This window comes from Filicampus tigris, chromosome 2, assembly GCF_054856515.1.
Source record: "Filicampus tigris isolate MCC_2025a chromosome 2, RoL_Ftig_1.0, whole genome shotgun sequence".
NCBI classification, from domain to species: domain Eukaryota; kingdom Metazoa; phylum Chordata; class Actinopteri; order Syngnathiformes; family Syngnathidae; genus Filicampus; species Filicampus tigris.
Genome location: NC_141218.1, coordinates 22626140 through 22640313, shown reverse-complemented (window position 1 = coordinate 22640313; position 14174 = coordinate 22626140). Strand labels below are relative to the sequence as shown.

General features: G+C 43.2%; 1 protein-coding gene across 1 annotated transcript; it reads right to left on the bottom strand.

Moving 5' to 3' along the window:
- Positions 1 to 1849: 1849 nt before the first annotated feature.
- Positions 1850 to 5764, bottom strand: egr1 (early growth response 1). Its single transcript, XM_086024491.1, has 2 exons — positions 5104 to 5764; positions 1850 to 4457 (listed from the first exon to the last, which is right to left on the bottom strand). The coding sequence occupies exons 1-2, from the start codon at positions 5312 to 5314 to the stop codon at positions 3133 to 3135; spliced, it is 1536 nt and encodes a 511-aa protein (XP_085880617.1). The 5' UTR covers positions 5315 to 5764; the 3' UTR covers positions 1850 to 3132.
- Between the last annotated feature and the right edge of the window lie 8410 nt (positions 5765 to 14174).

Genomic DNA, 14174 nt, shown 5'->3' with positions numbered 1-14174 from the left:
GAGACCTCAGAAAAGCTCGAGAGTAATTAACTCTGTGATTAATTCCACGTGTGTTTTCCTTTTTCTTTGTTTTTGTTTTTTTAGTTTTTCTGATGATCATGCATATTTGTCTGTTCAGGATTCTCACTAAAATATGAAGGCAGTAAAAAGAAAAGGAAAACATTGAAATCCATCTCTCTATTAATAGTTTGACTATAAAAAAAAAAAATCAGTTTACACTATTCACCGCTGACTTTTTTATATATTCAAACTATATTTGAACAAATCAGTATAAGGTTGGAGGTACAGACTGCATTCAGCATTCAAAAAATAAATACCATTGTAGTACGATGAGCATGGAGGCAAAAAAAAAAAAAAAAAAAAAAAACAATAACAAAATTGAAATGCTACCAAAAGTGCTGGTTAGGGTTAGGCCACAAAACGTGTTTCCACAGCAAGAGTAGTTAATGAATTTATTCACCCAAGGAAAACCCACACATAGAAAGAAGATGTAAACTCCACAGAGCAACATCCAAACCTGCGCAGACTCAAACAGCGATAACTTGAACCGCTCCATGGACACCATTTTTGTAATCTTACAACAAGATCAGTACGAGCTCAAGGAAACCATTTTTAAGAATCCACGCAAGCAGATGGAAACCTCAGCATTAAGAAGTACAGCAAGCTGTATATTATAGTAAGGCCATTCAACGATTACAGTGTGTATTATTTGCACTTCAGAAAATGCTTTTGCCTGACCATTGTCAAAGACCAATAGCAGAGTATTAAAGAAAGACATAACCTCAGCACCACTGAATGTGTTTTCTATTGAAAACAAAATGGTGGCACAACACACAAAAATTAGACTCACCTCCATGTTACTGAAATCAAGCTGTAGTAGTATGCTGGCTCTCAAAGGTCAAACGCATGCCACCGCTCCACACGGCCAAATCTCAACAGCGACACATTGCAGCCTCTGTGTATCTCGGTCTCCATAACGCACACGCTACACAGACACACACATGCTGATACAAACCCACAGAACACGTCAGACCCAATTTACAGAGTCAATTTGGGATCAGGAGACCAATTACCTTAATTATTTTCCATCTACCGCCATCAGTGTCATCAACTTGTTTTCCTGCTTCTAATTTAGCTGCGTTTGCATTTGTGACTAGTTTTGGTTTGAAGTCCCAATACTGAATTTCTCCCAAGTATGGAGTTTAAAAAAGAGTAGGGCTCTTATCTCCATAAGTTTCCATTTAGGTAGACATAAGGAAAGAGAAAATCAAGGTTTGATGATGAACTCTGTGCTTTGAGGCGACAGGATGTAGCCGGCTACATCCATGAGAAAAAGAAAAGGACAGAGGAAGCCTGTGAAAATGTAACCACGCACAGCTCAGCTCAGTCACTTTAAACATCCTCATTTACTGCCAAAAACATTTTCTAACAGCAAGATTTTTTTTTTTTTTTTTTTGTATTATTTATCTATTTTTTTGTGGGGAAAGATTATATTGCTGGATGGCGAGCATGCAGAATGTATGCAACAGTTTGGGGACATCCAGTGTGAATCTTAAAATCAATAAAATCTTAAATGAAACAGAGTTTTAGATAAGCTGAGGAATATCTTGGTGAGTAAGTTGGAACGATGAATCAAGATAAAATGCTCAGTGCTCATAGGCATGGGAGTCATGCATTAGCGTTATCGCTGATTGGAGACCAGCAAATTGTGATCATGCTGAGCAAAATGTATTCTTAGATTCAAGCCAGAAAATCCCATGCTATGTGTTTTAATAAATGAATCTAATTCCACCTTATGTATGTGCTTAAAAACAAATAGGTCTAAAAATAAAGCACCAAAACGAATAAATACATATATATATTCACATTTTTATTTATATTTAAATTCTGGGAGGATATCTTTTACACCAAATATCCCATTGGCAGTTAAGCGCATTCATTGTGTTCAGAAGCCAGGAACAGTCACTTGTTTCAACAAACACAAATACAAAATAAAGAAAACCACAAAATAATGAACTGCATGTATCGAACATACGAAAGAATCCCATGCCTACTCAGTAGGTAACGTCAACATTCCGGCTCTTGAAGATGTGGATATTTACACTTAGAAAAATAGACTTTAAAATGTTCTCTTGTTTTTTTTTTTTTGCTTACATTCTAATTAAATGAAGCAGTGCCCTCATCCCCCTTTCTTCCCTTCGAGTGTGACTTACATTCTGTAACAAAAATATTCCCTCAGTCCTTAAGGCGAGATGCAGCGCAACCTCTCTCACGCACGCAGCCGATCCACAATATCAGCAAGGCTTCACAAAAGGCACCAAAAAACGGGTTTGTCCTTTTTTTATGGGTGGGGGACGGGCGGGAGGGGACGGGGAGGAAATGCTCTTTTCTTTTTCTTTTCTCTACTCAACAGTGTGTCACATGTGAGAAAGAGAGAAAAATAATACCGGTGGATGGTATTTACAAACAGAAACTAACATCACTCCTACACATGCTTTGAATACGTAAGTGCTTTTTTTTTTTTGTCTTTTTCTAAATAAAACGTATCACAGCAGCAACATTACATAATAGAGAAAGTATGTAGAAAATGTGGCCCTGCTCACTTCAAATAATACAATGCAATTATGCAAATCATTGTTCACATCAATAATACCAAAGAATGATAAGAACGAAACATGGCACATGTACAATATACATATGGTAGCTTATGTATATCAGTCATTGTCTCTTGTACTGAATGCATGCCTACGAGGGGCGGATGCGTTTGAGCACTGCAGCTGCTGGTAGTCTTCACTTTTTTTCTGTTTTGTTTTGTGTGTACCTGATAGTAAAGAGCCAACAGTGCTGGATCCAACTCTTTTTGTTCAGTCCTATATGCATGTGAAGTGCTGCGTTTGTTTGTCAGAGCTGTGGCAGAAGGGAAGAAAAACCTTGCCCAGTCCTTGACATGTGTCCTTTTCTCTCTCTTGTGGAAAAGGATTGACCCAACACTGCACAAAGAGCAGTCACAAAAGTGCTTGTTTTTCTTTTTTTGATTTGAGGTGGCGGGCAGTGGACGTGGGGGGGGACAACAGTCTCTAGAGTCTTTAGATGCTGCCGCGCGTCCCTTCAAATGATCTATGGAAAGCCATCTTAGCAGATCTCGATTGTCCTCGGGGAGAGGGTGGTCTGCAGGTCTGATAATGGGGTCGGCACAGGGGAGCTGTAGAGGTTGGAGGCGACTGAAGAAGGGAAGGGAGAGGCCACCTGGGACTGGAAGGTGCTGGACATGGACACCGAAGGGTAGGTGGTGGCGATAGAGGGAGACGGATAGGATGTGTGAGCGGGAGAGGAGTAGCAGGAGGTGACAGGGGACGGGTAAGAAGACACGGGGGAGGGGTATGAAGTGATGGGCGAAGGGTAGCTGGAGGCGGGCGAGGCAGCCGCCGCAGGGCCGGACACTGACACCGCCGCCGCTTTCTCTGCCTTCTTGTCCTTCTGCCGCAGGTGGATCTTTGTGTGCCTCTTCCTCTCGTCGCTGCGAGCGAACTTGCGTCCGCAGATGTCGCAGGCGAAGGGCTTCTCGCCCGTGTGCGTGCGGATGTGCGTCGTCAGGTGGTCGCTGCGGCTGAAGTTGCGCATGCAGATGCGGCACTGGAAGGGCTTCTGTCCCGTGTGGATGCGAATGTGGCGCGTCAACTCGTCGGAGCGCGAGAAGCGGCGGTCGCAGGTCTCCACCGGGCAGGCGTAGGGCCGCTCGTGTGGGGGGGTCTTGCTCGGTCGGGTGGGGTACTTGCGCATGCGGCTGGGCTTGATCAGCTGAGACTGATAGACACTCTTTAGGTCTTGAGAGCCCGTCTGGGTGGCGAAGGCCTTGATGGTCGACAGAGGGGTGAGAGAGGGCTGGCTTGACTGACTCTGGAATGGCTTTTGGTCAGGAGGCACCAGGCTGATCTCTCCCTGCTGCTGCGGGAACAGGTAGTCAGGAATCATGGGCACGGGGAAGCTAGTGCTGCAGGTTTTACTATTAGGGTAGGCAGGGGGAGGGTACTGCGCGCCTCCATTGGAACTGGGGAAGGCTTGGCCCTGGTCTGGAAAGATGTCTGAGTTGGGGTTGGAGTAGGTTGGGGCGGCCGAGTAGATGGGGTTAGGCTCGCTGTGGTGAATGGAGGACGCGAGGCTGGAGCTCTGCGACGAAGAGGAGGTAGAGGAGGGCGAAGAGGAGGAAGTCGGGGCAGATGACGATGAGGAGGATGAGTTTTGTGAGTTGGCAGACGAACTGCTCGAGCTCGCAGGAATGTTGCCCATCAGACCAGTGAACAGGCCCAAAATAGGCTCCGCCCAGAGGCTGTTGCTGCAAGTGGTGGCAGTTTCGAGAGTGAAGCGACCCGTGTAGGAGATGGGGGGCAGTCTTGGGGTGGGGTACGTCTGCTCCCCTACTGTCTTCTCACAGTTGAAGGGGATGTCGGGGAGCGTATCTGCCAGGAGAGGAAGACACAACATTACTCAAAGTGTCAGAGGCAACAAGTCAAAGGTGTACCCACTAATATTTTGAGATAACACTCACAGGCACCCCACACTTGCATTCGTCTCTATCTCTTTCCAATCATCTTTCATTTCACTCCTTTGCTCTACCACAGCTAATCCCACTGTCAATATTTTGCTCTTCCTCTTGGCACAAATGGCACACGCATACACACACAGACACACGTGTACACAAGCGCACATTTTCTTGAGCCAATCCCAGCCTGAGTGTGATGAATTACAGTAACTGCAGTTCAACTGGTTTTTGGAATGCAATTTTAATGGCGCAATTAACGTGTTTGCGGAGTGAACTATACAATTAGGCATCGGGTCCGATACTTTGTCCCTTAATCCGCCCGGCCGTTCTATAACAACGTAACGGCATGAAAATAAAAATCTAAAGCAACGGTTACCGCAAATGTCACAAGTACGTAATCATGACAAAAAGAACATTTTCTTAAGTAGGACAAAGTTGATCAAATTAATTTCACTAACATCAAAAAAAAAAAAAGATATGCAACATAAACATCACAATTCAAATGCATTGCCTCAGCCAACTCCTGATATTACATGCTGAGTTTAAACTAGCAGTCCTCTTACCCCCAGCGAGGTGGTCGTACTGCTCCCCTGGCTCCCCGGAGCCAAAGCCGGCACCTTCGGGCGCGGACGCCGTGAGGAAGGGTGTCCCCGCAGAACTAAGCATCATCACCTCCTCCAGCTTGGGGTAGTTATCCATGGGGGAGTGAGGGAAGTTGAGAGGCTCCGAGATCTGCAGAGCTGGGAGCAGCATCTCGGTCTTGGCTGCTGCCATCCTCTTCTGGTGCCGCTGGAGCTGTTGCAGGGCTGACGCTAGAGCCTGGAGCCCGGTGACCGGAGAAGCGTGCAGAGCGGCTGTCTGCTGCGCGCTGTCTGAGCGCAGGGAAGAAGCCACAGAAGATGCTGTGCTCAGCCTCGTTCCTGCCTCTCGTGCTCCACTTCTCCTTTTGTTTTCTTTCTCTCTCAGAGAGGAGTAAAAGATCCACTTGTCTTTTTGCTGTTGTTTTTAGAGGAAATCCAAAGAGTCCCTTTTACTCATTTGTAAAAATGAATAAGCAAGTTGTTTGTTTTTTTAATGTGTAACAATAAACTAGCTTTTCCAGTCAGGTATTAACCCTCTTGGATTGAATGTTGTTTGTTGACTTTTGTACTTTTGGTGCGATGTTCTCAGTTTGGGAGTTCGATGTGTTTCCCTGTCTACTCTAATGGTTGCTCTTGTGGGCTCTCAGGGCTGTCTCTGAGCGGAAAGGTTTCCCGCAGCATATAAACCCTCTCACTGTGACGTAGATGTCCATATTTGGGGAGGAGGAAGCCCATATTTAGTCACTGCGGTGAGGGACACACGACGCGGGCCGGGAGGGAAGAGAAGAGAAGAGAAGAGAAGAGAAGAGAAGAGAAGAGAAGAGAAGAGCGCGCAGAAACTTGAGATTAAAGCTCCAGCAGTAAATTGTGAAGACAAGGCGGCTTTTCGTTCAATGAGTCTTTATATTGTAAAATCTCACGAAGGCAGCGGTATAACTCTCGCGCTTTCCCAGGATGCCAAAGATTTCATTTGGATTTCCCATCTGTGCAGCAGGCTGCGCAGCTGCCGGAAAGCCCCGCTCCCCCGCGCCTTATAAGGTCATGACCACATAAGGACTGGCTCCGGTGGGGTTCCAGTTGCCTGCCCTTATTTGGGACTTCCTGAGGCGGCGCTGTTTTGGCACGGCGGCAAGCTGGAGAGTCAAATTATGGCCAGAACCCTCAATAAGTCATGTCAGCAGCACAGTCCCGACTCTTCTGATTTATTTTCATTTAAAGATCCACTCATTGAGGAGGATTAATGCACTTTGTGTGGATATGAGGGATGAAATGCATATTTGGCAACATTTAAATCCAGTTGTTGTCCTAGACAGACCACATTTAAAAGATACATGTGTACATACATACATACATACATACATACATACATACATGTATAAAGTATATGTTCAAGGTATTCCCTGTTGACTGCTCTATTTTAAGATTCATCATCTGTCTGCTCTGCAAGGATGCTGACAAGAGGAAAGGGTCCAGCGGACAGACATGTGTCCCCTGCTCAACATTGGGGCCATCTGTCTGCCACTCAGCAGCCTAATGTGCCTTGTCAACAACGCAGCGCTTAGCTGCGAGGATGCCTGCGGGAAGCCATGCTCCTCCTCCAGCTGCAGCTCCAGTGTCAGGCAGTACAGCAACACTGCTCCATGATGAGGAAATCAGTGTGTTCCCTTGGACTGGCGACTGGATTTATTTTATACGTAAGAAAGTATGTACTGGGATGTATGACAGAAAAATGCTTTGTAAATATTGATTATAGCTATGTAAATGCTATGTAAATATTGATTCAGGCACACACAGGGCATAACTTACTACTGACCACCATATGCTGTTTCTCTCAACTTGGTAGGCACACTGGATGAAAAATTATGGATAAAAACTCTACACATCACTATTTAAATACCAGGGGGTTTTTTTGGGTGATAAAAAAAATAAAAATTGGGTGCAGTGTGCACACAGTTTTATAACTGTGTGTGTGTCTGTGTTCAGAATTAACCAATCACATTCAGACTCATGTTAAATGGGAGTTAGTACACACCTGCCACCATGAAGTGCCTCTGATTGACCGCAAATCAAGTTCAATTGTTGTAAAAGGCTTTTCCTGATATTTTTGTACTCACATCTTACAGCAAAAGCTAGTCTGCAAAGAGCTGCAGTGGTAGATAGATGAAAGGTGCAAAATAATTTCGAAGATGATAAATATATCATGGAACATGGAGTGAAGACGGTAACATTACCAAGGTCTTTTTCATATGGTAGGACTATGCGGTACGGTGGCAAAACGCAAAGGATTATAATACAATCTTAAATTGTGGTTAGTCAGTCACACTTTAAATTGTAGCAGTTATGTTCTGTCCACCATCGAACATGTGTTTGAAAGTGATTGATTAATTTTGAACACAGCCACATCCCAAATTAAAGTAGGGTGAGCACGCTTGTCAATTGTCTCAATTGTTCGTTTTTTAATTCTTATTTACCAGTTACTCAATTGTAAAGGTTATAGGTCACATTAATGGTGCAAAAAGTTTTGGAAATGTTTTGTATGATCCCTTTTTTAATTGCAAAAACTTGGCATTCGAACATGGGTGCGTAGACCTTTTACTGTATCTACTGCAGGTCGGCAGGCAGGTAGATAACATTTATCAACCCAGGAAGGGAAATCAAAGGCAATCACTGTGTTTTTAATAGCGGATTTTTACAGAATCTCTTGACATTATGCAGGTCTTCCATAACATAATATTTGCGGGATTACATTGTCTTTCATAGCATTTTCTCTTTCTGTTTAACTTGATCACATAAAGTATTAATGATGATTTGGAGCGGAGGCTGACCAAACCCTAAAAAAGCCCGAAGTAGAGGGTGTAGATGGAAAATGTGTAATGCTGTTTATTTGTGTGGTGAGTTTTTGATGATGGTGCTGAGCATCAGTGAGACTCATGTCTAATTTTTATTTCTGTGTAAAAGGAGTGACATCTCTCTTCAAAGGTTGGAAGTTTGGGAAGGAAAAAACACAAGTCAGGACACGATAATGGTGAGTTACACAACACAACACAACACAACGCCTCCTGCGTAGGGGAGGTGATGACAAAACCCAAACCTCCGCCTGCATCCTCTGCTGCGTTTGGCCGTAAGGTACCGAGGTCATTATATTTGTGGCACAGAGAAGAGGATGGAGTGCCGAGAGCAGATGAAAGAAGTCATCATTTGATGACACTGTAATAAAATCAAGATGGGGGGAAACTGTGGGAAAAGCAATAAAGTAATAAAGATGATAAACAGTTGACAGTGCTTGTCTGGGCCTCCCTTTACTCTGATGCATGAAGGTGAAGCCGAATGCTGTGAGGGCAGCGTAGACGAAATGAGTGTGTGCCGCGATCGAAATGCTCATTGTAATTTTGCACGATGGCGTGTGGATTCCAGACAGCTGGTTTATATCCGCCTACGTGCTCCAATTGCTGCCCACACAATTTAGTCAGGGGAGTTCTCGTTTGATGAAACCCGACAGGATCTCCCATGACAGTACCCACAAGCCACGCCCCTCGTCACAAAACGTAGACATACAACTCACACAATAGTCTCTAATAGTTAATTACTACCTGCTATGTTGCAATATGGAGTGGAACCTCAACATGTAATGGAAAGCCAATGAGGTTGTTCCTCCTTACAAGCAAAAATTGGAAGCAACACAAAACTCACTATTAAGCATGACGTCACTTGATATCTCACAAAACCGCAGTGAAAAATTACTTGTGAGTGGGTTTATTTGTTCGTCTTTATGTGGTTTAATTGCGAAGCTTTTCAGATTCAGCCTCAACAGGGTTTGGGAGCAGAAATACAAGGTGAGAAAATAATTTACAAGTTACTTGTTAACACTGATTACGGTGTTTTTTTTTTTTCAAGTTTATGATGTCACAAATGCTAAATGTAACTTAAAACATTGCCTGTACAGTTCAGAAAGATGTTATGATCACAAATATGTTACCCTTTTCTTATTTCCCAATTTACCTTTGTACTGTATTACTGAATAAAATGGATGGTGTTTTGTTGTCCAAGTGTGGGGGAAAAAAAGAACCGAGAGGGTGAATCCCAGCAATGACCTACATTAGGGTGCAAGGGAATGTCTCTCTTTTATTTATTTATTTATTTATTTTTTGTGCTGTCAGCTGGGAGACAGACAGACAACACTCCTGCTAGTCCTTATTCTATCTCCTCTCCTCATGTCCACCCCCACACAAACTGATGGTCTGTTAAGGCCCTGATACACCAAACCGACGTCGGAGGCCGTGAAGCGTCGTGGCGTCTTTAAGCGCCGTCTGATTGGTGTAGTGACCACTGTCGTAGCGTCGTATCCCATCTCTAAGCATCTGGGGGGCGTTTACGCATTTTGAAATCGGCGTGCCGGTCGTGACATTTGGTCACTCTGATTGGCTGTTAGCTAGCAAATCAGCGCGCGGAGCACCAACAGGAAGTGACAAATGCGTAAAAACAGTGAGCACGCCTCCGCTGCCTTAAACTTCTTACAAGCACAAGAGCGAGGATTGACAATGTAAGTATTTCACAATACCGTGTCAAGAACGTGATGGTCTACTTCACGTGGGAGTTCATCGTGAGCGAAGAATATAGCCGAATGCATTGTTTACGTTGTTATAATCCGCTCCCAGTCAACAGCTTTCCGGTTGGATTTTTCGAACAATGAGAAATAGTGACTACCGTCGCCGATGGTATGGAAGGGTATTAAAACCTTATGCATGCGCAGAAGGTACTTTAATGGTCGCTGTCTGTCGTTGCGGTGTGTTTTTCCAGCGTGACGTGCCGACAGCCGGCCGGACGCCACACGGGGTAAGCTTCTGTCACTGTTGGTGAACGTCGTTTTGGTGTATCAGGGCCTTTACACCTTGCATTAGCATACAGGTGTGCTGCAGATTTTGTGCCAAAATTAGACACCAATTTAAGTTCTTTGAGCTTGAATATTATATAACACCTGGAGGGAGGGTTACAGAGAGACCAAAAATGTCTGGACCTTGTTGTTGGGGAGCACAGAATGCAGTTGTGGCCAAATTGGGTGGAGGTGGAGACTGGTGAAATTTAAGAGGATAAATTCAATAAGGATCCGGTGTTGGTGGCTGTGCGACACACCGGGGGAGTTGATAATTAAATAGCAGAGACCTGATTGTTTTGGGTTGAGTGATTGGTTGAATATTAGCCACAGAGTGGAGAGCAGAGGCGCAGAGAACATTATCGAGATGTAATTTCTCTGTCTGCTTTTTAAATGATGTCAGCAGGGCTGTGCTGTCTGACCTTCCACCACGGTGTACTTACCCTTTGCCAAACAGAGGCAGTTGTCTGGGATTCCCAGGTTTCCAAGGGCCATCACACATCTCATACAAATGGATTTATTGATTTTTTATTTGATTCAAAGCAATTATGGTTGTTTTAATATTAAAGTCACACAATTTAAAGCACGTTAAAATACTGTGCTATCACCATTGTTTTGACTGCCTTCCCTTTTCATGAAAAGGAGTACAGTACTACATATCCGAATAACGAAGCCTCAATTTTTGTAAAAAGCCCAGCTCTGCAAAATGGTAACCTACATTAAATGTTGATTAATATTCTTAGAATTAGCTGTTGCCGGTCCTTTCCTTTGGAATTACCTTCCACTAAATATTAGGCAAGCCCCTTCTCTGTCCACTTTTAAAACTCATTTGAAGACAAATTTTTATTCTTTGTCTTTTCACCCAACATGGGACTGACACTATTCTGATGTTTTCCGGTGTCTACTGTATATGTTTTAAACATCAATAATTTGTGTTCTGATTTGCTGCTTTCACTGTCTTTCTTGTTGGATTATCGCTATTTTATGTTAAATGCAAAGTGCTTTGTTACAGCTGCAGCTGTTGTGAAATGCACTATATAAATACAGTTGTTGTGTATTGTATAAAAGTAAAATACAACATTTCTCATCGGTTACAATATATTCTCTCTGCTTTGTAATAAACATGACTGCACCTTCTCTACCTCTTCTTTTTTTTGCTATTCTTCTTTGTCACTGTGGTACTACGCTGAAGTTATGCAAACTCTAAATTTCACATTAGCTGTCCACCGTAAAAACCCATAAATGATCATTTACAAATCTGAGCTGTGATATAGCGGTGGTTCAGTGTAGTTGAGGTCGCACTGTGTCTAGAACACTGACCAAGCAGAATGTGCAGAGCATAGAGAGTGTATGAGAGTGTGACACATTGACACCTCAGCTCCCTTTAAATCATAAACCCCATTGTCCAACTCCACCCATTACATTAGCATACAATGCCGAGTATAACAGCACACCACCTGTTGCTTCCCTCAAGCAGACTTGACTGAGGAATGTTGGCCTGAAGTGAGCCGCCATATGATTATACTTTGAAAGATCACAAGGTTTGTTTTTTACTGCAGGAGTCGACCCACTCAGTGCTTCAGGCCCCAGTGAGGTTTGAAAAACGATCTGCTCTCGCTTCACAGTCACCGCAGGCCTCCTTGCGTTCCCAAGATTGTGGAGGTGGACCGGTGTCAGTGCATCACACAAAAACAGGACGCTGGCATCAACTAGCTTCTCTATCTGCCTACTAGCCATTTGATGTATCCCTGAGGTGGTAGGTGACAGAGAAACAGTCCATGAAACCAGCTTAAAGTCCACATAAAAGTAGCTGACAGAATCACCAAAGATAGGTGACTCACCGAGCTAACGGCTTGTTTGTTTGACGCTTGTGACAAAAGAGCTGACCCCTGACCTTTTCAGCTCCCCATGAGTCACCGGTGGTGCACTTAAAACACGGGGATTCCCTATATGGTGTTTGGTGCAGTCACTGCGCTGCAACAGGAAACAGTTTGTTTGCTCTCTTTAAACAAACAGGTCAACTAGATAGCTTCAGTGTGACACTGTGCTCATTTTTTTAAAATTTATCTCAGCATTTTATGTCAAGTGACGTTTTTGATTAAGATATTAAGAAAAAGACATATTAAAGAATGCTATTACATTCACTCAAGAATAATAGCACCAGACACCCCAAAGAGTCAAACACACAAATGTAAAATGAAAACACTTGCAAGGAGCATGGAGGAGGCACCGCACCAGGGACTTCCTGGAGAAAAAAAATCAACTGACACTTGCCGAAACAACCGTGGACAGCGTGGATGTGGGGTCGACCGGCCCTGAAATGGACAGGCCGTTCGAGAATCTCCCAAAATTTCCAATGGCCTTCTCAACACTGAACTAACTGCATAGCCAATCAGAGCCAGGTTCTGAGCTCCTGATGTCGCTCACTAGGCCATGTCAACACACAAATACTTCAGTGTGTGTGGGTGTGTGTGTGTGTGGGGGTGGGGCGGATGTGTGTGCATGTGCGCGTGCGCAATTGCATGTTTGAGAGTGTGACATTTGACTTATGTCATTTTGGAGGCATGATGCTAAGACGGAGAGGACTCAAATACGAGAGGGCGAGGTAAGAGGACAGTTTATGAGATTTTAATGGAATAAGAGACCGGATACTGATGCTTGGAGAGGTGAAGAGGCTGGGATTGGCGCGGTTACGAGGCTTAACTTGGCGACAGCGCTTGGCTTGGTGCCAAGACTTGGCTTGGGCTGGTTACGAGGCTTGGCTTTTCTGGACAACAGGTAACGCTGTGACACGAGCAGACCGACACAACAACCAACGACAACAACGGCAATGACCCAACAAGGACTGAACAAAAACTAGCAACTTAAATACAAGCATACTGACGAGACAATGAGAAACACCTGGACAAGACACACAAGGTAGGAGGGAGCTGATTGGGCAACACTAGGGAGTGAAAGGCACGCAGGTGGACACAAATTATTGACAAGACAGACACAAATACTGAGCAAAATATGAAACTAAATAATACCCAAAACCAAAACAGACCAAACATGACAAATTATACTTTTTGAGAAAACAGTTTTTATTTTCATTGACATTTATTATATTTAATTATGTTTCTACATTTGTAGCTTAAATGCAGCGCTATTTTACCCTAATAAAACATGGAAAGGATTAATGGTAGGGTTGTGTATCTGTCCAATTAAGACACAATCCAATAAAGTTCAATAAGCATATCTTAAGATATGGGGTGCAGGTCGAACGATTGGATTTGGTTACATTACATTACATCTTTTAAGTAAATCCAGTTATGAGTTTGGTCACGGTCACTAAATAAATCAAACTTGTAAACCAAGGTACCACTGTATGAATCGTTTACTTTGAGTTAAAATTTCTATAGTCAACTTGTTCCATACAATTTTAATTTGTTAGATTAACAGTAACCTAATATCTTGTGTTTCACTAACAAGATTGCACGATTGCATTAAACAGTTGACAAGAGCAGCTGCCACAACCATAGGTATAATTTTACAATCAAATAGATAGTCGGATGGATGGATGGATGGATGCATGGATGCATAGATGAATGGATGGATGGATAAATAGATAGATAGATAAATAGATAGATAGATAGATAGATAGATAGATAGATAGATAGATAGATAGATAGATAGATAGATAGATAGATAGATAGATAGATAGATAGATAGATAGATAGATAGATACATAGATAGAGTCAAACTGATCATTCACAAAGGTATTATCATGTTTTGAACTCTTGCATTCAACCACAGATGTGGATCCAGTGTGACTAATTAAGTTAATCTAAATTAATCTATTTAGCTCCAAAGTCAGCAGAACCTTCTCGAAAATCCTTGACACCAGTCCATTGACATTTGTGGACAAAATGTCATTTTTGGTTGCATTTGTGACAAGCCAACAATCCAGCCGCATATGATTATTTTAGTTTAATGTGCATGCTCACAAATAAAGCTACAGTTGCTCAATAGCCTGTTTCACATCCTCATTGGATCCCCTTAATCATTGTTCATCTTATTTGTTCCTCAATCCTGTTCTAAAATGGCATTCAGGCATCAGCCTGCATTATCACAATCAAATATTCCTCCTGGGATCATGCATCGTGCATGCTGTTTCCTGGAGCGTCGGCATCCTCGTCCGATC

What these genes read in the sequence shown, in the direction of transcription:
- egr1 (XM_086024491.1), bottom strand. Translation starts at nt 5,314, where the DNA reads ATGGCAGCAGCCAAGACCGAGATGCTGCTCCCAGCTCTGCAGATCTCG. An exon ending in GTACGACCACCTCGCTGGGG is followed by an intron (nt 4,458 to 5,103) that starts GTAAGAGGACTG and finishes CTCTCCTGGCAG; the next exon opens with ATACGCTCCCCGACATCCCC.